The sequence below is a fragment of the Rhipicephalus microplus genome, unplaced genomic scaffold (genome assembly GCF_043290135.1).
Source record: "Rhipicephalus microplus isolate Deutch F79 unplaced genomic scaffold, USDA_Rmic scaffold_24, whole genome shotgun sequence".
Classification (NCBI taxonomy): Eukaryota; Metazoa; Arthropoda; class Arachnida; order Ixodida; family Ixodidae; genus Rhipicephalus; species Rhipicephalus microplus.
Window position 1 is genome coordinate 2,433,267 of NW_027464597.1, and position 26,533 is coordinate 2,459,799.

Sequence of the window (26,533 nt, forward strand, 5' to 3'; positions counted from 1 at the left end):
GGCTGCGGCGGACAACTTCACCACCAAAAAGGGCTGTTTCTGTGATCCGATAACATCCTTTGCTGAACAAATCGCCAAGTTTTCAAGTAACCTGTATTTAGGAAACCGGCTTCCGCACTTGCCATTGACTAACAGGCTAAATTTTATATAACCTAGTCACTCTTCAGTTATTGTTGACGCCCTAGGCAGCTGATGTAATCCTCACGCTAACACCTCAATCTAAGAATTTTCCCCTAATATGACTCACGCTCTTTGTGGCCCATAGTGGGTACAAACCAAGAAAGAAGAACCAAGCAAGCAGGCAAGAAGGCACACTCATGAAGAAGAAGATTGAATATGGCGGCGAGCGTCATACCGATCGTTCAGCTCTTCTTCAGATTCCTCCTGTCCACTCTCTTGAGCCCGGACGGCAAAGAGGTGCCCTTGCTGACCCGTCGTGCTGCGGTGCAGCTATCGGCTCTTCGGAAACTGGGCCCGCTTGACCCTGTCTGCGACCAGCGTGGTCGGGAACGCAAGTTCTGCCAGCCTGAACTCCAGCACCCGCGGCGACCTCCGACAGGAAGCGTTCGCGGCGTTCCTCAAGCAAAGTGCGCTCTGGTTCTGGCTCCTCCAGGCTCGCCACAGATGCGCGTGGCGAGCAACGATTCCTCCTTTTCGACAGTTCACTTTGAAGCCGATGACGCGACATTTATCGACCCATCGCCGATCTGTGCTAAGGTAGGTGGAGTGCACCTGTGGTATTTCAGACCCCGGAAAACACAACCTGACTTAGCATCTCGCGTCATTAGTCTCAGTGTAGGCCAGAAGGGTAATTTTTTGTTTTACGTGAGCGTTTGCGCGAGTGGGCAGGCAAATGTCAAGAAAAGTTTCACTGCGTGGACAAAACATGAACGAACGAAGAAAGAGAACGGCACAGACTAGAGCTGTATGAGTCACCTCTCTTCGCCAGTTCGTATTTAGTGCTGCTGTAAAGTTTTGCTTGACAATTACTTTCTAAAACTTCAGATTTTTTGCCATAAACCGTCGACTTAAGCTGTCTGAAAAAAACTTCTAACACGAGATATACTCTGCTTAGTGTAATTACTTCTTACTCAGGTATGTTTCCATAAAGTAATATAGAAATAGAAAATGCCAGCACCTTATAACTGAATTTCCGGATGCGTATTCGTAAAAGAATTGAGGTCATATTATTCTGTGTCGAACGCCTTACACAAACGCCTTTATTAAAGGGGCCCCTGCCACACATTTTGAGCATCGTCAGAAAGCGCTGCCGATCGGGAGTAGAGGTTCCCGAGAACACGCGAGCCAAATGTTATACTGCAGCACGTGGCCTGGAAACCACAATAAATTATCAATATCAGTTAAAGATTGCTTTCTCTTATCTTTACAAATCCAGGAATAAGCCCAAAAATCACTCGTAGTAATCCCATCTATCAGCCACTGGCTGATTTGAACATGGCGCGCTAGGTCGTTACAGAGATCGCCGTGGGAGGCCGCAGCTTGTCCACACATGCGAACACGAATTATACGTGACTACTAAAGGTGACAGGAATGTAGCGGTGATGAAAAACACGGCACTGTGGAATTACAATAGGTATGATGTTGTGAGAAGAATATGGAAATGGGTCATGGTTTCTTATCTGACGTTTGGCAATGCGGTCTTGTGCATAAGATCAGAAGTTCAAGCAAGGTTAGAAATTGAGCAACGTGGAATAGGTAGGCTTGCCTTAGGAGCCCACGGGAATATACCAAATGAGGAAGTACAAGGTGATATGGGATGGACATCATTTGAGGGCTGGGAAGCTAGCAGCAAGATAAAACTTGAGAAGCGATTGAGAGAAATGGGGGAGGAGCGTTGGGCTAGGAAGGTATACAGCTACTTGTACATGAAGAATGTGGATACAAAACGGAGGAAGAGAACCAGAAAAGTGACTGGTAAATACTGAAAAAACAGCAGGGGGCCAAACCAAGAACTGTCGGTTAAGAAGGTGAAGGAAGCTGATACCGATATGTGGAGAATTGGCATGATTAAGAAGTGCGCACTAGAGATCTATGGAACTTTTAAGCAGGAAATTGCCAAGGAAAGGATCTATGATAATACTCGGGGTAGTTCTCTACTGTTTGAGGTCAGGACGGGAGTATTGCGAACCAAGACATATCGGGCCAAATACGAAGGAATAGACACAGTATGCAGTGCGTGTGCAGAGGAAGAGGAAATTGCCGAACACTTAATATTGTTCTGTAAAGAACTTCACCCTATAGTTCAAGTTGATGGCACAGCGTTTTTCAAAGCACTGGGGTGTAGGGACAGGGAGGGCAAAATAGACTAAGTGGGTATAATTAACTAGCAGGAGGTTATCTGAGTGGTGGCTAAAGTCAAGGCACGAGTGAAAATTAAACCATTCACTGCAAAGTATCACTCCTATACTTCATTATTTATAGGGAAAAAATATAGTGTTTGGTTCACTAAGTATTACGGCTTGGTGGCGTTAGCCACCGCTCGATCTAAAGGGTACAGTCATATCAATCCATTCATCCATCTATCCATCCATGTGTGCGTGATCGCACTGAAAAAGCCGCGTATGCGAAGAAACAAAAAAAAACGCTCAAGGTCACGAGTCGTGCGTGACGTTTTTTGTTTGCCCCTCCCATTCAACCCTACTTGGCTTCCAGCATTTTCGTCGGGACGTGAGAACAGAGAATGCGTTTGCAGCGTGTGAGAAACCTTTGTAACTCCGCTCGAACTGAAAAGATTCTTAAAATTTTTGCGGCGTTGAATTTGTGAGGCAAAACGCATTTCTTATGAAATAATTACGTGGCTACTAAGAAATAATCTTTCAGGGCCTTTTACGAGGCATATAAAACAAACTAGTAATAAACAAGAAGCAAACAATACCCTTCAAATAAGATACTCATGAAAGCATTCAGACAACCTTCCACGAAGTTTAGAGGTTTCCTAATGGACCATAATTGTGTTGTCTTTGAGATAATCCTGCAACTCACTATTTCTGTTGCACCTAAGTAGTGGGATTTTAAAGCAAAACAGGTAGAATTGAGGCCGAACTCGCTGACACGCTCGGCATGGGATGACCTCGCCCAGAACGGCTCAGTCAATCTTGCAGTTATGCACGGCACAGAGAGCTCGCAGGTGTATCGAGAAGTTGCTAAGTACCACACGTTTACAGGATAGTTTATATATTTATTTATTTTTATTCACAGATACTGCTGTCTCATGTTTGAGACATTGCAGGAGTGGTTACAATAAACGAAAAAAACTGCTCAAATAAATAAAAAACATAAAATTGCATAATTAGACACCTGTTGAACAAACAATAAATGATCAAACAAAAGGAACAACAGCAAAATTAGGAACATCAATTTACATAATTGGACACTTGTTCAACAAACAGCGCATGCGGTAGTCGTTTCAAAGTAGTGTCCAGACTATTCCAAGTGTCAACTGTGCACGGAAAAAAAGAGTATTTATAACAATCAATAAAACATCTGAATGGCACAATGTTCAACGGATTGTATGGGCGAGTCACCTGGGTAGGATGATTGGTGAATGAAATGGGTGGGGCTATGCGGACGGAATTGTGCACGATGTTATGTACCATGATAAGCCGATCACACATACGTCTGTGTTCTAAACAGTTTAGCGATAAAGCATGGTAGCGCTCAAAAGGGTTGAAATCACGGTCATAACGGTTAAAAATGAATCTAATCGCTTTTCGCAGGATGGCCTCAAGTTTAATAATGTCAATTGAAAGATGTGGCGACCACACAACAGACGCATAATCAAGATGAGGCCTGACCAGTGATTTGAAGGCTATAAGCTTGCATTCTTTTATGGCGCCCTTTAGCGTTCTTCTTAAGTAACCTAATTTCTTTAGCGATTTTGCAGAAATAAGGTCGATGTTTTTGTGCCACTTCAAGTTTGGAGAGAATACAACACGAATATACTTAAATTCCTGAACTTTTTCCAGTGTGTGATTGGAGTCGCCATATCTAAAAGTTGGTACATTGTATCAAAATTGGAGCACTAAATCACAACACTTGCACAGGTTACATCGTCTCACAAATGCTCTGCTTTTGCGCAATCTTCCGTTTGTGATAGAATGTGCACCAACTAGCTTCCAAACGTGTGGCACTTGGCAACTTGTTTGCTCTTCGTTCAGAGGTCTGTCTTTCGTTCCACAACAGATTAGCGCAGTATCTCAATCAACGAATTAAACCAAGCCATCTTGGTGTTCGGACAGTGGGTTCACAAGTATACAACAACTACCGCGTTTCCACCTGCCTCGTTTTCACCACGTGTCAGGAAGCGCATGTGATTTAAACGTGGCTATTACTGCCGCCATGGGCCACATGACCAAAATGTCATAGCTACAGTAGTAGCGCACTCTGGAATTCCACCTGTACAGATCAATCGTGGTCACGTGCGCTCAAGCACATGGTGTGCGTAATTTCAGCTTCTTTCTCCCATGTCATCGCTCCATATGTACCTTACAAGGGCTTCGCAGAAAAAAAAGTGAGGAAGTGTTTAGGCGCTCGACAGGTGTCTATAACTGCGTTCATATACTTCACTCATTTGAAAAATATTCGCGGCTGCCGATACGTGACATCATCAACTGCTATACTAAGCCAAATCTAGAATAACCAAAAAATGCCTCAGGATCTCTTTTACTAATCTTAGTTTATCGTTTACTGGCCACCTTATGTTTGCGTTTATTTTATATAATCTATTGTGAGTCTCACCCTCTAGAATCCGCCACATGAGTTGTCATCTTTTGAGATTAAGCCTCTGTAAGTGCATCAGCATGAGTACTTGTTCTTTCTAAGTTCTGTCGACAATTTCCAACTTTACGATCTCAACTTTAAAGTTTATACTGCACAAGTATATACATAACTTGGCGCTTAACTAAGTGGCTATGCTCATATTGGCACAAACAATTATCATTCTTGGCATAATTATGCTGGTCTTTTACTGCATCGGCGAAATTGATGCAAGCGAATTCACGGGAACATGTTCTCGTTACAGGACCAGCTGCCTCATTGTGACGAGGATTTTCTGGACGCTGGAATGAAAGTGGTGATGGACGAGGATTGCCTAAACGGCCAGCAGAAAGTAGTCGCCGATGGAATGATGAGCCAGGAAGAATGTGACGTTCTACTTAAGTTTGGCGTGAGTAATTACTAATTAACACGGAAAGCTCTGCCTTTTACTCACGGTCTAAGAAAAGCCTGCAATCAGAGCAACTTATTTTATCCATTATCTAGCTATTTAAATTTCTATTGAAGGAGTATGTGCACGTAGTACTTGCGAAAGATTATTTGTGAACATGACCCGTCACGCAGCTAAGAAACACGACTACTGACATCGAGAAAACTCTGCTTCTGAGGCAGTAAATTTCTGGAGACTAATAAAAATAGTTCACATTAAACTGTGGGCTATACATCAAGCTGTCGACCACATATTGAACTGCGGATGATACAGCAAGTGATTCAAAGAAAAAGGATACGTGTAACTTCACGGAGTGAGCACAGATAGTTCACCGCGAAACAAATGCGCACAAAGACTACTCAAAATAAAAAAGAAATGAACATTTAGCGTGAACGCCTATAAACTGATCTTTAAAGAGCCAGTCAACAGGCTCCGACGTTTTTTTTTTTTTTACACCCTCCAAACAAGCTCTCGCATCTTCCGTACGCCTGACCAACCTCTTTCCACGCGCAGTGACGTCAGCTTGGCGATCGGCAACGTTGATTTCATTACTGTTTGTTGAGACCTGGTTTAGACCGATCGACGACCTGCGTTCTGAATCACGTTGCCTATCGCCGAGTTGACTGCGCTTGGAAAGACGTTCGTTACGCGCAGGGAAAACGCGCGAGCTTTTCCTGCGCGTTTCAAAGTCTGCTGGTTGACTGGCTCTTTAAGTAACACAATGAATTCCGGGAGAGAGCAGGTGTGCGAGACACAATGTTAGGCGGACAGATGCGACTGAGAAAATGACGCCCCGCAAGGCATGAAACAGCGCTGGATGATTCTGAAGAATAATTTGGCTGCTTCTAGATTGTTTCAAGACCTTGCTTGGTGCTGTGACTGTTGTGTCTACCTTACTTTGAGGCTGTTGCTACGCTATAGTTAGGCGATGCTAGGCTATTGCTACGTTATTCTGAGCGCAGAGAGATGCGCATTAAATCACGAACAATTACAGACGCGACACGAATGTTCAAACTCTTTGAGAGATGAACTCGCGCCGAAACCAAGCGTTGGCAACTCTCATAGATATACTTACACGTCATCGTTTAGGCCTCCTTTGGCTTTTGTGTCTTCCCGCAGCCCATGTTGCATTAACAATTTCCTACTATTCTCTCATTGTGTGTACTTCTAGAATTTGGTTCCCCGGCATCATTTCACCGCCATTTTTGGGCGCAAACTGTTGCCGTTATCATTTTTGTTGGACTGGTTGTGAGCAGTGAGATAAATCCAACTTCTGTGGCAGACACCCACGGCATCTTATGCCTTTGAATAGTATGCCCCCTGGTTCTGTCTCGCTGAAGAAATTTCTAGAAATCATAATTACTATCTCAATAAAGGTCATTTTATTTGTAAATCAATATTGAAGCGTGCAGTAAACTGGTTGCAATAGCAAATCTCAAGCAAGACAATTGATGTGCGTTCTCGATAGAGTGCATTATATTTATGCAGACATTTTACGGAGCTAACAAAATATCATCAAGCATAAGTCTTTCATGCACTTGATCATATTGCCTAATTTATCACTTTTGCTGCCTTAAAATTTTTGCGCACCACTTCAATGACAAACATTTTTGTCGCAGGGACGTGGTATTCCTGGTAACGGTTATTACGAAAGTCCACATCCGATGACCACGAAAGAACTGTTTGTTGGCTTCCGCAGCAGCGATGTCATGGAGGTGCGTGAAAAAAAAAGCAGTCACATTTGTTTTTATTTACACAACTATACACGCCTTTTTGAAGATAAGTTGAATTATTGACGAGTGCAGCATAGACCCACAGTGGTGGAAGACAGTGTTGCAAAAATGTGCCTCCATTCTATTTCAATTCAATTCTGGGGAATTATAGGCTTCTGCAGTTCCATTCATTCCAATTCCTTGGAAGCAATAGCTTATCTCATTCCCACTCCACGAATAGCCGGGCAGTTCAATTTCATTCCTGTGATTCCCCAACATACGAAAAGAATCTTCACAGTTTCATCGACTTGAGCATGAACGCCCCATAAAGATGACGCCATCAGATGCTTTGAGGACCCCAAAGTGTGCAAAACACGTTACGATGGTCGTAGGATAGTAACTTGGTGACATATTCCACGCAGTACAACTACTAGAAGCAGTTCTTTTGCGACAAATAGTTTTTTCATGGTGAACAAGTTTAAATAAATGGTGATGTTTTAATACTGTTTAAGCTTCATTGTGTTAATGCTACAATGACGACATTGCGCATTTTCATGCTGACAAAACCAGTGTTCAAAAAGACTAAGCAGTTTCGCCACGCGTTTGGAGCAGTCGTGAACATAGAGAAGACGCGTCAATTCCTACAATTCTAGAAGGGTCGTTGATGTAGGGGTTTGGTTAATAAGAAGTAAAACCCTGTATAGATATGCTGGTAATATACAGAACAGTACACAGTTTTGTCCTTTTGTGCCCTTGCTATAAATGCGAAACACTGCGACGCACTGCTTATCAGCACTCACGCTTGTCAAGCGCGCCTAGCAAGCTTTAAATGGGTGAAGAGAACTGACTGCGTTCGCCTGAATGCAGGTATGCAATGTCTTTTTTGTTTCGAAGGTTACTCATAGTTTCCCATAACGGATACCGACCGCATGGAGCAGAAGCTACGCAAAGAATGGAAAAAAACTCTGGTGTAACAGATTCTGTATGGGGACATCATTTTAGAAGATGGGTTGCTTATAAATGCATCATGCTTTCAATCACCAGGTCATTTTAAAAATACTGCTCTATAGCGAAGTTTCAACGTCTGGTTTACTAATGATGACGCTTGAAAAACAGCGCGTAGACGTTTTTTTCATTCTCTCTAGCAAAATGTGTTTAATTCCATTCCAATTTCGTTCCTTCATGCCTTGTTCCCATTTCATTCTAATTCCATTCTCGGGCCGCGAAAGTGTGGAATGATTGAGGAGTTATTCTGATTCCGGAGTAGCGATTTCTCAACGGTGTTGGAAGAGGGAAAGGTTTGCTACAGCACTCCTTACTTCGCGTCGGTTGAGAACAAAGAACGACATGCATAAGATTGAAAGAAAAAAGAACAAAAAATGACACGATTGCGCGCTTGTTCAAACGGCCACCCTGGCACTTCTGAAGAAGAAATGGGAAGTCACCATATCTTCGAATGTAATATTACCAGAGTCCATCAGCCGACATTGTTCTCAAGAACCTGCCCCACCATAACTGGGTAAGATGCCCGCCGCTCTACAAGTGGATGAAAGGGGCGTAGTGCCCACGTAGTCAGCATGCCTGCGCTTTGAACTGCGTGTTTTAGGGGTGAAGTTCCATAGGCCCTAGCATTATCTTACCTTCTGGTCATGGAATATAACCATTGCTATAATCGAAACATATGTGAAACACAAGATGTTTTACAATGAACTTGAAATTGATGCAAGGCACTAGAAAACGGTGCAAGACATATCAAATTCAATACTGCAAGAGAAAAAATGGATTTTAAATTCATAAAATAACTCAGAAAGAAACGCAGTAAGGCACGCAAGGGCAATGACGCTATTTATGTTTCTGCAAAAAACACTTCGGGTAGATATTTACACAAAAAGACAAAGTTGCTGTAGAAAATAATAACCAGTTACAACTAGTAGCAGCACAGCAACAAGACAGAATGAGTTACTTTGGTAAAGCACTTCTTCGCGGGAAACCTATGAGTTAAAGTGAAGGTTAGTTCACTTGAAAAAGTTCACGCTCTCGTATCTTCACGTTCGTGTCGGGAAACCCTGTTTCAGGGACACGGCTAAAAAAGCGACGTCGTTTTACAAGAGGCAGTGTGGTTTGACGATCACCCCATTTTGGTTGGTACAGTAAGCAGATTACAGCAACGTCCCTACGAGTCTGAAGGTGAGCGATTGAAAGTGAATGATTGACTTTTGTTATACTAGGTATTCTGTTGTAGTCGATGGCAGCAAAGCAAGCTGCACAATGCTGAGCAGCTTCAATATATTTGATGAAGTATTCCTGCTGGGGAGACGAGATGACTGATGCACAATCGACCTGACGACGTTCGTGCGCGATTTCTATCAGGGTCAAGGGATCGAATCCCGGCTGTGGTGGCAGCGTTCTCGATAGAGGCGAAAGTGCTCTAGGCCCGTTTGCTAAAATTTGGCTGCGCGTCAAAGAATCACAGTTGATCTAAATTCTCGGAGCCCTCTACTACGGCGTTTCTCATTACCATATGGTGGTTTTGGGACGTTAAACCTCACATATCAGTTATCAACTGACATTTCTATCACAGCAAAACGAAAGAAAGATGGATGTGTGATAAGACACGGACTCGTGTATGTACCTCATCAAAGGGAAGTTGTCTGTTAATTCCCTCTGACTCATGGTGTAGTTAAGCGGAGCTGACTGGGAGATGTATTGCCCCACCACGGTAGTCTAGTGGCTAAAGTAGTCGGCTGCTCACCTGCAGGTCACAGGATCAAATATAGGCTGCGGCGGCTGCATTTCCGATGGAAGCGGATATGTTGTAGGCCCGTGTGCTCAAATTTTGGTGCACGTTAAAGAACCCCAGGTGGTTGAAATTTCCAGAGTCCTCCACTACGGCGTCTCTCATAATCATATGGTGGTTTTGGGACGTTAAACCACACATATCAATCAGTCTGGAAGATGTATTAATAAGTGTCTAATGAAACATTATATTTCACTAGACGATGACAGTATGAAGCACCTGCAAGTGCAGACTTGTGCCAAAAAGTACAAGAGCACTTGATATCCTGGAAGCGTCGTAAATAGCAAGACATGGCCCGTGTAAGAGCATCATAGAAATATCTATCCCTTAAAGAAAGAGGTTTGATTTTTTACTCAGAAGAGGGTCTATCCAGGTGTACTAGTGTCGTGCAGTCATGACTTGCGTGCATTGTTCCAGAAGGCAAAAATGAGTGGTTTCAATAAATAAGTTTGTCTGCGTTCGTCTTGCATGCATCTTTTTTGGTGTCCTGTCCGAAATTCAGTTTAGGTTGAATACTATGTCGTACCAGCTGGCCACACAACCCATGCTTCTGGGCTAAGATATCTGTGATATTTGGTCGTCAATCCTGTTTGAAGGTAACGAAGCCATTTTACAATGTTTTGGCTACGCAATAGGAAACCGCGTTTAAATCAACACTCAATTAACCTCGAGGGAGGTGTCGAATACCTCCGTCATGTTTTACGTACACTACGTTTACAACGGAAACGTTGTAACATTAAATCTGAAAAATGGCGTAACTTCTGTAAATGCTGACGTTCTCTATGTGTTCTGCATTTATGAAAATTTCTATTTCATTATTCTGTCGAGCTCACTAAACTATAAATCAATAAACATGATGCACGTCATTTTACAGGCTGTGCTCGTCAATAAATGATGTAGCTTTCACCAATAGCGATTGATTAACCTCCGCAGGAATTGCAAAGCTCGGCCGATACCGCGAGAGCCATGAAGGTCATGCTGGCGGTGTCGGACAGGGCCCGGCTTTATACCGAGGCCTACTTTCGGCTCAAAAGAAGGCTCTACATGCATCTGGTTCAGGTGAATTGCAGAACTGCGGAAGAAGGTTAGTCTAAATATGCCTCATTCTGAATTCCAAGTTTAATTCCGAAAACTCAGACCAGCGGTGTTTTTTCACCTGCAAATTAGATCCGTATTTTAGCTAAATTCAGCAATTGCATAATACTATAGTTGTATTAAGTAACCTGGTACTCATTTCTGCCGAACGTCAACCATAGGCATTTTCAATATTGTCGCAACCACAATTTAGGCTCCTAAAATAGACCCAGTAGACAGCTTTTTTCTAGACATAGTGATATTAAATATAAGTTGACAGGAAGCTGTTTGCTAGGAAGCTTTTTCTAAATATATTGTCATTCATTTATTCATTTATTTATTTGTGTATTTTGTTACCCTCAATCACTGAAGCATTACGGGAGAGAGCGGGTTACAACTTATAAAAGCTCAAAACAAATAAAATTTGCAATACAAAGTAAGAAACAAAGCCCAGACAAAAAATACAACTTTTACTCGATCAAACACAATCAAACTGAAACGCGAATAAAAGAAATAAACACAGCAAAGGCGGAAAAATTTTACAGTACCAGCGGCAAAAGGTCAACATAACAAAACTGCAGCAAAAGAAGCAAAAAAACAACAAAATAAAATTCTATCATCTCGACACACGTCGAAAGAAAGCTAGAGGAAGGGAGACTACATGAGGAGTCTAGGGGGAGCTATCTCGAAGCAGGTGAGCTGATAAGGCCTTACAGAAAAGAGAGTGGTCAGAGATAAAAAAGATGACACCGGGTAGCTAGTTCGAATCGTTAGATGTAACAGCTAAGAAGGAGCAAGAAAATGTCTTAGTGTTCCGAAAATACCTTTAGTCTTCTCTTTGTGATCAATATGAGATGAATGATAAGTGGGAGGCGTAGTGAGCTCTACACGTAGGGATAGACGATGGCATATCTTGTTGAAAAGGCAACGACAGAAGTACTTGCAACTTATTGATAAGCAGACTGGCAGTGACAAATGGTGCTTCATTGTTGTTACGCTTGGTGTGTATCTTTCTTCAGAGAAAATAAAACATGGTACATGATTTCGAATTAGTTTAAGAGATCTAATTAGGTTTTCGTAGTGAGGGTTCGAGATTAAAACAACGCATTGTGATTTTCAGCACACAACAGTTTTATAAAGAAGCATCATAAGGGAGGGTGGAGCTTTGCTTAAATTACGACATATGTATCCCAATTTACGGTTAGCATGTTCACCGTTAACGCTAATATTCCATGTTAGATTGAAAGAAATGGTAGCGGCCAAGTACCGATAGGACGACACATGGTAAAGATGGGGGTCACCGAGTTTATATGATGGCGAGCTATTATATTCTCGGGAAACAGTTATTAGCTTGCATATGTTGAGATTTATATTTAGAAGCAATTTAAGTCTGTATTCAAGATGTTTTGATTGTTATCGGTACGTATTTCTCTGTAAATCACACAGTCGTTGGAATACAAATGCACAAAATAGAAGACGATGTCAGGTAGGTCAATAATATATATCAATAACAGAAGTGGACCCAAAACTGAGCCCTGTGGTACACCCGATGTCACGCTGGTTTTTGGCGAGTCAAGACCGTTAACAATGACGTCATAGAGACGGTTTTTGAGAAAATAATCGAGCCATGCCAGAATTTTAGAGTGGAGGTTTAGAGAGAAAAGCTTTACATTAGCAAAGCGGGATTGAGTTTTTAATGCATCTACAAAATATAGGAAGATAGAGTCTATTCGGCATTGTTTACCAAAAATGGTGTGCAGATGATGAGGTAAAAGAAGCAATTGTGTTTCACAGGAAAATGTACGCCTAAAATTATGTTGGGCTGATGTAAAAATGAATAGGATTCTGAAATTTTAGCTATATGCGAGTGTCGTACATGTTTCGTTACCTTACACGGAATGCTTGTTAGAGAAAAGAGCCGATAGTTATGGGTGGTGTGCTTATTACCAGACTTGCGTATCGGTACAACTTTTCCGACCTTGCAGTCCAGCAGAAGATTTTTTGGTCAAAAGAGTGCTAGAAAATCTTAAGCATGTTTAAGAAATTTCGAGTTGATATTCTTGATAGTAGGATCTCATTCTACAACATCAGCTTTGTAAAAACAAGAAACGATTAATAAAGTTGAGATTTTGTAAAACCTTGCCAGAGAAAAACACTGCGATCCAGAGAGGGGTGTTTCATATGTACCAGAAAATACGTGATTGCGTTAGCTACCCTAAAACTCGAAATACACGAACAGAATCCAATTCGTGCTGAAGAAACTCATAGCATGCACCGTCACGTTCACAAACTTCGTACTGCGTTAAAGCTCAACTTGATTGCAGAAGGGAAGCCCTAAGTGCGAAATATTTGTTATTATGTGGAAGCGCTCTCACACTACGGATAATTTCAGCAGCAGAAAATTTTGAGTTTCCACGTGCCAAAGCCAAAGTATACTGATGGGCCATTTCATATGAAATGCTTCCACAACTTTCAAGAAAGAACTGATGTCGCATACTGTACAGATCACCTCAACCAGCACGCTGCTTCCTCAAGGTTCAGGCCTTCAAGGGCAGGTACATTGTAAAATACGGTTGCAAGGGGGCGGGGGTGCAGAGGGGTTGAACTAAATATCAGCCAACGTCGCCATTTGAACGAAGGTCATTCTCATATATAATAGGTAAGCTATTTCTCCAAAATATTTTACGTATGTATGCGTAAAACATCAACAATAACTTCGAGAATTGCAGGAACTTCGGTATTCAAACTGAAATACAGTTCTTGTTCAGCCGTCATATCCGAGGACCTCTTTGGGTAGAAATACTTTTCTCCATGATACACCACCGTGTGATATTTCATGGAGAAAAGGCTTGAGAATAAGTTTACCTGTCTAGCCTACGTATATATTTAAGAAATTTAAGTAATATACAAGCGCGAATACAGTTATGACCAGGTCATCGGCTGTTTTTGAAACCCCTTTGGTGTTTCGACCAGATGAAATGGCGATGGTCATGAATCTGACTGAAACCATGACTTCAATCAGCAGCCGAGCACTATAACGATAACTCTAGCATTTGTCACCGACCCGCTGGTTAAATTACGAAAGTAAGTCTGGCATACACATCCATATAGACTCTCAAAGGGCGGAGCTGTTTAGATTGTAGGTCGTTGCCGCCTCTGTAGCAGTAGTAGTAGCACTGGTAGTAGTAGCAGTAGCAGTAGTAGTAGTAATAGTAGTAGTAGTAGTAGTAGTAGTAGTAGTAGTATATAACCACCTCTAGTTCATGAATTGCTCAATAGACTTGTGTGCAAATGTCCTTGCAAATAACACACTAGATGGCATTAGTGGATTCCGCATAGTAATTTGTGTAGTTGACAGACGGACGGACAGACAGAGATAGACATACGCAGACAGACAGACAGATGGACGGATAGACAGAGAGACAGACAGATACACGGACGGATGGACAATGGACATGTTTCAACTAGACAAACTGACAAACAGAAAAAAGGAAAGATCGACAGATGGACGGATGCTTCGCCTCACTCATCATTAATCACTCCGTAGATATGCTGTGATTTTTTTTGTCGTGAGCTCGGTTATTGAAATATGCTCTCTTGCTTTTTATGACGTTGTGCATCTAACAATCCATGAAATTTTTTGACGTGCCTAATGACGTTGCATTCATGAAACACGTTTTCTATAAGTAGTGAAGGCAGGTACACCTTTCGCCTGGAGTGTCATCTTGTATTATAAACGTTTCTTGCGCAAACTTTACAAAACGAGAACTGTAGACAGTGACGAAACACGTTTAAAACGAATCAGTGCAATCCAACAACTGCTTATTAGGTATAAAAACATCATGTTCATGCATAAACCAGACACGTTCTGACAGCTGCCCCAGCTTCTGTAGATATATCATGTTCACCTTCGTATTAAACAGCTGTTTACGCTGATGTGTTTTAACTCCTTTGTCACTGTCTTCAGTGCTGTTTTGTAAAGCCTGCGTAATAAACCATCATGTTTAACCAACAAGCCCACTCTCAAGTTTTCCTTATCGCCATGTACTAAAGAATTGTTATGTCAGCGCAGATTCGACGCTAAACAGGACTGATATGAGCCACCAGATACACGCGGACAACTGCCAGTACCAGGACAACGCCAGCTGCCCGGTGTTGGTCTTGGATATCGGCTGGCGCGACTTCAGTGCCGCTGTCTACCTGAACGACGACGCACATGGCGGGGAGCTAGTGTTCGCCACCACACCTCGCACAAGCGTACGGGTGCGTAGACTTCAAACTGATGGTATACTCATAACTGCAGCAGTTTTGCTTATAATAAAGATTTTCATCACATTCTGGTTACCGCGCTAGTGAAGAGCAGCACTGTCCTCAGCGGTCCATCATCATCGTCATCATGAGCCTGACTACGTCCACGGCAGGACAAAGGCCTCTCCCATGTTCCGCCAGTCAACTCGGTCCTGTGCTTGCTGCTGCCAATTTATATCCGCAAACTTCTTAATCTAATCTGCCCACCTAACCATCTGTCTCCCCCTAACCCACTTGCCTTCTTTAGGAATCCAGTTTGTTACCCTTAATGACCAGAATTTATCCTGTCTACGTGCTACATACACGGCCCATGTCCGTTTCCTCTTCTTGATTTCAACTATGATATCCTTAACCCCGCTTTGTTCTCTAATCCACTCTGCTCTCTCCTTGTCTCTTAAGGTTGCACCTATCATTTTCTTCTCCATCGTTCACTGCGTCGTCCTCAATTTAGGCTGAACCGTCTTTGTAAGTCTCCAGGCTTCTGCACCGTAACTAAGTACCGGCAAGATGCAGCTGCCATGTACCTTCCTCTTGAGGGATAGTGGCGATCTCCCTGTCATGATTTGAGAGTGCTTGCCAAATGAGCTTCACCCCATTCCTATTCTTTTAGTTACTTCAGTCTCGTGGTTTGGCTCCGTGGTTATTACCGGTCCTAAATAGACACAGTCTTTTACAACTTCAAGTGCACTATTACCTATCTCGAAGCGCTGTTCTCTTCCGAGGTTGTACATTACTTTCGTTGGGGCACCACCTAAAGGTCAAGTGCTCAGCCAGACAAATGCATCCAAGTGTTTAGGTACTGTGGAGGAACACTGAGCACTCATGATGCGAGGGATCGGTGTAACGCGCAATCACGAGTCAAGACAGCGATTTTAGTAAATGGGGGTGCCCAGTTGCATACGCGTTATGCCCTTACAATATTTCGACAATAACTTTGCATATACTTGTGAAGTAGAGAGATCTGCCGGATGACGCGCAATTACGCAAAACACCCTGAAATGCGAGCGCCATCCGATATGCTCTTTTCTTGAGCAGATATGGGAGTAGTCTTTCGGTAAACAGGATCCTACAGCGGATCACATCACAGACATGCTGAAGTGTATGCTGGAGCGTAGACATACAGGTGTGCTATGTGCTGCCCAGTGCAAGTGTCATCGGCTGGACTGTTCTGCTAGGCTCAATTGATTCCGGTACTTCGTGCTGCTGCATTTTGGTTCTTGCTTTATCTTTTAAGGCCATACATAGGGGCATGAAACCTTCAGAGTCGAGGAACTTGAGACACGCCCAGTTATGACGCTCTTTCCGACACACAATAATGGGCAAGATAATGCTTTCTGAGTAGATAAGAAATTAGCTGCATCGCACGTGCCGAAGTTCTAAGAAGGCGTTGTGATTTTAGCATGGGGTTATAAGTAAGGTCCGTGTCATGTGAATCAACTGTACCACTCACGCTATGTCAGATATGCCTCCTCGGGTGTCTAAAGAGGTAAGAGAGGGAGTGAAGGGTATATGGTAATGCAAGAGAGGACACAGAGGGGCATGGAAAAAATGTTCGGTATAACGCAAGCCACTGTTAACAAAATCCTGCATGCGCTTAGAATAGACGGGTGAATTGACAATGCAGAAAAAAATGACCGCAAGACAACCAGAGAGGACGCCGTCTTGGTGGGGGTTACAATGCGAATTCCTTCATGACAGCTTCAAGTCAGAGATATGGTTGACCTCATCGTAAACAAAGAACTAGTGCGACAATGCCTTCTTGAAGCAAGTTTGAAGAATCTGAGTGTTATGTAGAAGTCGATCCTTCCCAATGAGACAAAAGCGAAAAGACTTGCGCTCGCTCAAGCCCTTCTTTACTCCTCAGCTAATGGCAGAAAAAAATGTCACTTCCATAAATGAATCTATTGCTTTCTGACGCACCGTCCTTCTGAGGCTGTCGCGTCTGCTGGAGGTTTCCGATCATGCTGATTACTCATAAAAAGCACAAACGCAAGCATTCTCCACATTTTATTTCCAGTAAGCAGCAAAATAAAATGTTAATTTGTACGAAAACATTGCGCCTTCCTCAACTACTCTTCGTAGCCCCAGTGACCAGAGTACAGTACAAAAAGGGAACTGTTAATATAAATTGAAGATCAACTTGGCCGCGCCCATACTTTGATACTATTTTCTTCGTAAAGATAACAATAGAAATTGCATAAAATAGAAGGCAAGCGATAAAAAAGTCAATCAGCGCGTATAGTCGTGGGTATCTGTCGTCATTAGCAATTATCTGCGAAAAGCGTTCACAATAAAAAAATAACAGAACAGAAAGTGCATATGCGAAGGACAGTCGAGAACCCTGATACTCGCCGGTACCGAGTGCATATGCGCAAAATATTGATTTTTTTTTGTGGTGTGTTGCACTGTACGGCGCTGTACTTAAATCAAGTGCGCTTAGAAAAACTCCAGCCAAGGCCAGTTGCACTAGGCAGTACATAGCGAGCGCACGCATGCACTTCACGATTTCTGCGATGTTCTCCGATGTAGGGCACTGTTTACTTAAAGGTTGCTTAAATATGAGTTCACGGAAACAGGGCACCAGACGGCGCTCGCAGTTCAAGGTGTTGTTGCGCTTTCGCGTCGTCGGCAAATATCGTTGCTTCATGAGAATAATAAAACCTACCCTACCCCACGCACAGCGTTCGCTTCCAATTGTTAAAAGATTACGTCTGTCGCGCAATCCACCAAATAATAATAAAAGAGCATGCCGTTTAGAAAAAAAAACAACTTCGGAAGCTTTTCAATACTGTGACGATGGAAGCCAACGAAGCCGTGACTGGTGGGTCTTCTATGGTGAATTCGCATGTTTTCATTTTTTGCAACATTGAGGGCCTTCATAGTGAGCTCTATAGTTCCCGAATTACAAAGATTATACGACTACAAAAGGTTACCCGGGTATTCATGCAGTAAGAAAAGTTCCAAAGGTCGTGACCTGACCTGGCGCATGGACGTGGCGTCTTGTCCTCTTGTTTTTACCCCTAGCTTAGCTTTCGCCACGTTCACTGGATGGAAATGCCAAAAAGAGAGCTTGAAGCGTGCGACTAACCCTTATATATCAGCCTGTATTTTACATCTACAATTTTCCGAGACAGACTATTCACGATGCAACCAAGTTCATTAGTCAAGCCATTTGAATATTACTTGAAAAAATATATCAAGGCCCCTCTAGTATGTTTTATGACAACCTCTAAAAAAACGCTCACTGAAATAACTGCTGTCACAGATATGACGTCAGTAAAAAAGTACTTGCTTTTTAATGAAAATTGCACCTTCTAGTGCAAAAGTTAAATCATTACTTCCTGCGTCTATTTGTGAAGTTGTTACACTGAAAAGCGTTTCACGTCAGCCAACGTGAGGCTTCGAAGAAAACGTGAATGATTTGTGCAATGATTAACGCAATAGCCTAACAATTCAAGTACTGCGGAAAACCAGGGGGTTGTTTACGCATGCCCTTATGTGGTGCAAGATTGTGTCAAAGAAAACACCATCTAAGCACTGCGTACAAATGGTCAAGCTGCTAAGGTCAAATATGAGGCTCTCCCATTTGTCTACAATCGAGACGCATCCAAGTTTCTACTGCTGTAATTTCGGGTTTCTCTGTAACGACATTTGAAAGATGCGTTCTCCACTTTTCGTGTTCGGCTCTGTGAGACTAAAAGCTATTGCTACGTTGACGACAGTTTGTAGAGACGCATACAAGAGGCTATAAGAACTTTATTTACAGAGAGTACTCAGGCACTGAATAAATTTCAAGAGAAGGCAAATGCACAAAGGGGAGGCAGAAAATTGGATGGGCAGATGAGATTAAGAAGTTTGCACGTATAACGTGGCAGCAAAAGAGCATAGGACCGGGTTGATAAGAGGAACATGGAAGACGCTTTTTCCGTGCAGTGGGCGTAGTCAGGCTGGTAATAATGATGATGATAATGGCTCACGCACTTCACCCTAGAGCAGCGGCACAAAGCCGTGTCTGATTCATAGTCGTCATTCAACGCATATTTCTCTAGATGACCCATCATGGCATTCAAACCAGAAATAAAACTCCGTCCTGGAGCTTTAAGATTCAGCCTAGGATCCTACTACACTAAAGTGGGCGTGCGCGATGTCACTTGACGCCGCTGCAAGGAGTGAAAGAGAATCGTCCAGGGTGAACGTATGGGCTACGGGTGTCACTTGCAGGATGACGTCTTAGAGCCTCATGTATCTTGAAAGGAGCTTCTAGAAAACTTCTACGGGACGAGAAGGCCATCTCAGGAGCATGAGCGCTGCAGGCAAGAACTCTGCGTCGCGGTAACGGACGTAATGATTATGCCGCTGTGAAGTGTGAAGTAGCAACCTGTGTATGAACAAGGTAGCACGCACGATGTCCAGGAGGTATCGCATTGCGCACATACTCGGTCGTTGTGGTGCAGGCAAAGAAAGAAAGGGTAGAATTGGTTCCTGACCATTCAGTATGTAAAATGAAGGAAATGCAGCAGGGTCATATCGAGAAGGTCTGCCAAACGTAGCGTAAGGTAGAGTGATGTCTCAGCCGGGGTGATGATTCGACACGTACATAGACATCATATTTTCTGATGATTACGTTACAGCTGCTTCGTGAAACCATCCGCTTGAGAATGGCGCAAGGCGCTCAATTTGTGTTGAGTTTCGCAGGAACATTAGATGTGGCGATAACTGTAGAGAGAACGTTACGACTACGGTCAGTGAGCCGCTTTAGTTAAGCCCCGCTAAGCAAGATAAGGTACCCCTCGCGGTTACAAACGAGTATACAGGGATCAATGGCCCACACATTCATCAAAGTGTTACGCAAAGTGGTGCAGATGAGAGGCGGCAGTTGAGCGTATTTACAGAAGAATAATCGGGAACTTCACTATAAGGCTGCTGCATCAAACAGTCTCCAAATAGTCAGCGTATTCTTCAAAGTACTCGTCTTTTGGTGGCTGCCCGTTACAATATTTAGAGTCAGAATGAACTTTATGAGCAAAGAACGAATAATGCTGCGGCGGGTATCCTAGCTGTACATGCTGACAAAACCTAAAGAAAAACTGGTGCGTGTGCGGATACCATTCGAGGTAGCCCTTGCTAGCTTTGCTTCTGTGCATTTACAGCTTGTAACATTTCTTCACCTCCTAGCCGACCTAGGCTCCCCCAAAAGTACTTTTTGCGTATTTGAAAAAACAAGTATGTCGTCGGCTGCGAGTTCAACATTCACTCTGCTATGGAAGGCCCATAAGCAATGTTTAAAACAAATAGGGAAAGATTTAAAGCACCATGTTTTCCCCCTCAAGACAACCTCGCGTTGTACTGCTCTTTGAGCTAGTTCAATGACACAGGTCCCGTTAATTAGGGGGGGGGGGGCGATCGCCGGGATAATTCCAAAGGCCGAAGTATCGGCCCGCCGAACCGCACCACGAAAGCACGGACAATTTATAGGTGGCCCTATTTTGCGCGCCAGCGGACGCCGGCTGTGGCGCAAAGAACAAGTCAGAGCCGAGAGTTGATAAACAAAACAAAATTATATTCTCAAATATGGCAGATCAAACTGTACACCAATATGCACACTCGACAGTAGTTCAGTACAATATGTCACCAATCAAACAACGTACTACCCAGTACAATCAGCTACATTCGAAACAACGGACACAAACAAGTATACGCGCTCCAATGCAATCACATGCATGGAACGACCAAGACGCTTAAAGACTAAAGAGTTCGAAAACTTATTCGGTCCAAAGTCCTTGGAACAAAGTCTCAATGATAATCTTCCAGGAATCACTCACTCAAAGTCCAGCGCTGTTGGCGATCTGCTGCCCCCGAAGTTTCTTTTTCAGGAAACCTCGTGTCTTCGATTGGTCGCTCTCCAAGCACCAAACTTCTTCGCCGGTAACACGTCGGCCGCTCACGCATTGTGATTGTTGGACGTGTCTTCGCTCTCAGGCGGTAGACTCACACTATTCTTCTGCTGGTAGCACCAGGCTTCACCTTTCAGGTCAAAATCCCATTCATTACCTGCTTTGTCACTGAGGACAGAAGCCTTCGTCGACACGACGGAATGACCCTACGCACGCTTGCGCAAAACTTTCATCTCCTGCCTACGTACACTAACGCAAACTTCCTTTTCCTCCTGATATCTCTTCTCCGCTGCTTGCTTAAATAGCTTTCGCGCTAGATTCCAGAAAATTCTAATCATTTCGTCAGCGCAATGCCCAGCCAAAGCTGGGGAAAGAGCGAGACGTTTCGAGGACAAGTCCGCGACTCGTGACGCAACTCTACATCACCACGCCCCTTCCCTTCAAGATCTCTCCAAGGCTTGCTCGGCGGCCGATGTGAGGAGGTTGGTCGGCTAAACTATACGCTTTTGAGGAAGAAGGCGGCGCGCCCGGAGAGTCATTAGATGCTTGTTTTCTTCTTTAGCATTGACCTTGAGGCGTCTCTTGGTGCTTGGTCGCCAGATTTCAGCGGCGCGCTTTTTTCTGAGCACTCGTTGGTGACAGCCAAGGAGTGGCTGAATGAAGTTCTTTGTCCGCATTGACGCGTGGTTTTCCTACGCGAAACCTTGCTGAATGAGACCCAATTTCAAAAGCATCAACTCGATGCTTGTACAAGACAAAGAAAAAAAACTACAATACGCGCTGACACAGACGTTCAGAGAGTTAGTACCAGAAAACACCAAGAAGACGTAATGACAGCTGCGCCTTGTGCAAGCACGAGGATATCAACTAACAATCATGAAAAAAAGAATATTCAGCACGTTAGCAGAAATAACGCGGAAGAACAGGTGCAACTGTGTATAGTGCGACTTGAGCAGTATCGCATGCACACATTAGGGTCGAATTAGACGACGTGAAGACACTGCACCATCCGAAAATACTTCGTAGGTGAGGTTGCTCACACGTCGGATAACTTTGTATGGTCCAAAATAACGCCTCAGAAGTTTTTCAGACAAGTCTGGTTGTGGGATAGGAGTCCACACCCTCACTTTGTCGCCATGGTGTTATGCGACGTTTTGACGGCGAAGGTTGTAACGTGGCGAATCTGCATCATGGTGGTCACTGATGTCTACGCTAGCCAGTTAACGATGCTCTCCGGCGTACTGAGTGTATTGCTTCACGCCTAGAGCAAGTTTATCACTATTATCCCACGGAATCGCCGCGTGGAGCGTGGTTTGTACGTTGCGTGCGTAAATGACGCGTAAAGGTGAAAATCGTTCTATTTCGAGCATTGCCGCACTGTACGCGAACGTTACATATAGGAGGATATCGTCCCACGTTCTGTGCTGCACGTCCGCGTACATTTATGACATGCCTGGTTCGGTTTTGTTGAGCGTCTCCGTCAGTGCATTTCCTCGTTCATAGTAAGCTGTTGTTTTTCAGTGACTTGTGCACCTCCGTCTGGGAAAGTCCTCCAGCATTTATGCCGTAAATGGCGTTCTTCTGTCTAATCATACGTGATGGCACGCCATGCATTTGGTGGATATAGGTAAGAAAGCTTCGCGACCTCAGACGCTGTGCTGTGGGGTGACACTTTTCTCCCAGCATAACGGGTACAGTAATCGGGTACAGTAAACTAACTGAATTCGCACACGGCCTTGTTTTAATTTAGACCAGGCCGTCAGATCGATGAACTTTTTATCGACTTCTCCAAAGCCTTTGACACGGTATTACATTCTAATCTTCTCCACAAACTACACGTCATCTTCAAAGTTCACGTTCGGTTGATTGGATAGCTTGTTTTCTTCATAACCGTTCTCAACTTGTCGACTTCAGTTGCACAAGGCCATCAGTTCTAGAGGTAGGCTTGGGAGTCCCACAAGTTTCTATCCTGGGCTCCTTGTTAATTTTAGTTTATATAAACGACCTTCCAAAACAGGTATATTTGAGCATTCGTCCATACGCAGATTATTCTGCTTAATATGACTTGATCGTTTCCGCAGCTGAGAAAAAGCGTTTGAGTGATTTCTTTACGTAGATTTTTTGTTTAGTGCAAAAATGAAAAATAAACATTATTTTAAAAAATTGGCAGACCCCACATATAATGGGAATCGATGACATGCGAAGCACGAATGAGAGAGGTTGATATGTCACTTTAAAATCAGCACAACGTTACGAGGTGGAAGTAATTGATGCCGTACATGACTTCCGTGTTATGATTATTATGTTTGGTTGTGTCGTTTACCTTTGTCATCTATTCACGTCACGTGATACCAAATTGAATATATGTGGAGCTAGCGAAACCCCTGCGAGCACTCTATGAGCGTGGTATGTTGTCACGTTCTTACATGTCACGCGTGTCAGGATTATCATGTTTGCACCAGTCATATATTTTGTCATCCATTGACATCACCTAACACCAACTTTGGTATATGTCGAGCTATCAAAACGGCCGTGAGCGCATCATGAAGGGCCCAATATACTCCAATGCAGCGTTGACGCGCGCACACGCTGGGCACAGTGACGCTATATATACGTTAGCGAAACACGAGCACTCTATAGTCTGACGCCAGGCGCGACCAGCGTCCGTCGGCGCGGCCCGACGGCAACCGGCGCGAAATGCGACATGCTGCATTTCGTGCTGATGCCTTACCTAGACAACACGGCGCCTCCCTTTTTTCGTGACGGATGAAAACCGGACGCGCTGAAGCGCACATGCATGAAAGCAACGCAGCGCAGCGCACATTTGCGAGTATATGGCAGGACTGGCACCTGGCGTGGCAACGCCGGCGTGACGCAACGAAATGAACGCCTGCGAGCACGCGCACCACGTCACGTCGAAATGTATTGGTGCCTTGACTGTGGCAAGTAGTAGTGTTCTCACATTACACGTATCTCATGATTATCATGTTTGCACCAGTCACATACCTTCGCCATCCTCTGACGTCAAGTAATACCAAATTTGGCACATGTGAAGCTAGAAAAATGACCACGAGCGCATTTTGAGTGTGACATGTAGTCATGCTGTTACATGACACGCATGTCGTTGTTATCATGTTTGGATGTGTCATTTACCTATGTCATCCGTTCGCGTGGCGTAGCACCGAGTTTAACACATGTGAAGTTAGCGAAACGGCCACGAGCGCATCATGAACGTGGTATGTAGTCGTGTTCTTATATTACACCCATCTTATGCTTATCATGTCTGCAACAGTATCATACATTCGTGATCCATTCACGTCCCGTAAAACCAAATTCAACCCGCAGGGCGCGGGTTCGAATCCCGGCTGCGGCGGCTGCATTTCCGATGGAGGCGGAAATGTTGTAGGCCCGTGTGCTCAGATTTGAGTGCACGTTAAAGAACCCCAGGTGGTCTAAATTTCCGGAGCCCTCCACTACGGCGTCTCTCATAATCATATAGTGGTTTTGGGACGTTAAACCCCACATATCAATCAAATCAAAACCAAATTCAGCATAACTGAAGTTAGCGGAACAGCCACCAGCGCATCATGAGCGTGGCAAGTAGTCATGTTTTTACATAACACCGCATCTCATGATTATCATGTTTCCACCAGTCACATACATTTGTCATCTATTCACGTACCGTACTACCAAATTTGGTATTTGTGACGAGAGCAAAACAGCCGCGAGCGCTTCATAAGCTTGGCATGTAGTTATGTTGTTACATGACAACATATCATGATTGTCATGTTAGGGTTTGTCGTTTGTTTTCGCCATGCAGTCATGTCATACCATGCCAGTTTTGCAACATGCCATGTGAACAAAACCACCGCTAGAGCTGCAGGACCATGAGATATAAATCATGGCATTCATGTCTTACATGTCATGATTTTCATGCTGTGACTATTCAAATATGTTCTCCCTACAGTCATGTTATGCCATACCAAGTTTGGTATCGATACCATTATCGAAACGACCAGGAGAGCTAAAAGTCGTAGGTGGCTAGATAGATAGATAGATAGATAGATAGATAGATAGATAGATAGATAGATAGATAGATAGATAGATAGATAGATAGATGAGATTTATTGAGCAGAAAGGTTGATGCTTGGAAGGCTTGGAAGGCGATGCACCAGCCGCAATTTCCGAGCTCGAGCCGCTGCTGCACGCTCGATGCTGCTGCCTCTGCGCCGGAGTACTTCCTCTTCTTTACAATGGCCCCACGGAGAAAAAAAGGAGCCATCCTGGCGACTTAGTCCTGTGCAGGCGGCGTTGAACCGTGGAACTGCTTGAGCCTCTGGACGTGTACAACCTCGCGGTTGCCACGTCGCAAGTCTGACGGTGGCGTAAGAGGCTCAATGAGGTAGTTTATTGGCGAAGTTTGTTCGAGAATACGATATGGCCCATCGTACTTTGGCAGAAGTTTGGAAGAGAGCCCAGGTGTGCGATGCGGCACTGACAGCCACACAAGAGCACCCGGAAGAAAAACGGGAGTTGAGGTCTGGGCATCATGAATTGCTTTTTGCCTTTTTTGGTCATCGCAGGTAAAGCGACGAGCTAACTGGCGACATTCTCCTGCGTGTCTGGCGGCGTCCAAGATCGGTAGGCACTCGGACGCGTCCGGTCGATAGGGCAGAATGGTGTCAATGGTGTGGGAGGGGTGACGGCCGTAGAGGAGGTAAAAAGGGGAGAAGCCTGTTGTCGCTTGCGTTGCCGTATTATAGGCGTATGTAATGAATGGGAGGACTTAGTCCCAGTTAGAGTGATCAGGCGTCACATACATAGATAGCATGTCACCGAGAGTACGATTAAAGCGCTCGGTAGCCCCATTGGTTTGAGGGTGGTAAGCGGTACATGTGCGATGTACAATAGCACACTCAGCGAGCAATTTTTCAATGACCTCGCACCAGAAGGCGCGGCCACGGTCACTGAGGAGTTCTTGAGGGCCTCTATGACGCAACACAAAATGACGCAGTAGAAAAGTGGCAACCTCCTGTTCTATAGCCGTTCGAAGAGCAGTGGTCTCAGCATAGCGCGTTAGGTGGTCGATAGCAACTATTATCCACCTGTTGCCAGTCGGAGTCAATGGAAGTGGCCCATAAATATCTATTCCAACCCGTTCGAAGGGTCTGGAAGGGCATGGTAAAAGCTGCAGTTCACCGGTGGAGGCGTGTGGTGGAGATTTTCGGCGCTGACATTCGGCACAAGAGCGGACGAATTTGCGGACGAAGGTATACATACCACGCCAGTAGTAGCGATGTCGAAGCCTTTCGTAGGTCTTGAAGACTCCTACGTGGCCACATTGTGGGTCAGCGTGGAAAGAGGAACAAATCTGTGACCTCAGGGTTCGTGGAACGACGAGCAGCCACTTGCGTTCCTCTGGTGCGTAGTTGCGTCGATAGAGAAGCGTGTCACGTATCGAGAAGTGTGGAACTTGGCGCCGGAGCGTTCGCGTCTTTGGGAGTTCATAAGTGTCGGAGAGATG

General features: G+C 44.1%; 1 protein-coding gene across 1 annotated transcript in view; it reads left to right on the forward strand.

The window, feature by feature from the left end:
• Window positions 1-336: 336 nt before the first annotated feature.
• LOC142786507 (prolyl 3-hydroxylase 3-like) overlaps window positions 337-26,533 on the forward strand; it is a 44,614-nt gene continuing 18,417 nt past the window's right edge. The window contains exons 1-5 of the mRNA XM_075884237.1: window positions 337-717; window positions 5,042-5,185; window positions 6,844-6,939; window positions 10,667-10,817; window positions 14,880-15,070. Of these exons, the coding sequence (XP_075740352.1) occupies window positions 337-717; window positions 5,042-5,185; window positions 6,844-6,939; window positions 10,667-10,817; window positions 14,880-15,070 (963 nt within the window). The remainder of the gene's footprint in view (window positions 718-5,041; window positions 5,186-6,843; window positions 6,940-10,666; window positions 10,818-14,879; window positions 15,071-26,533) is intronic.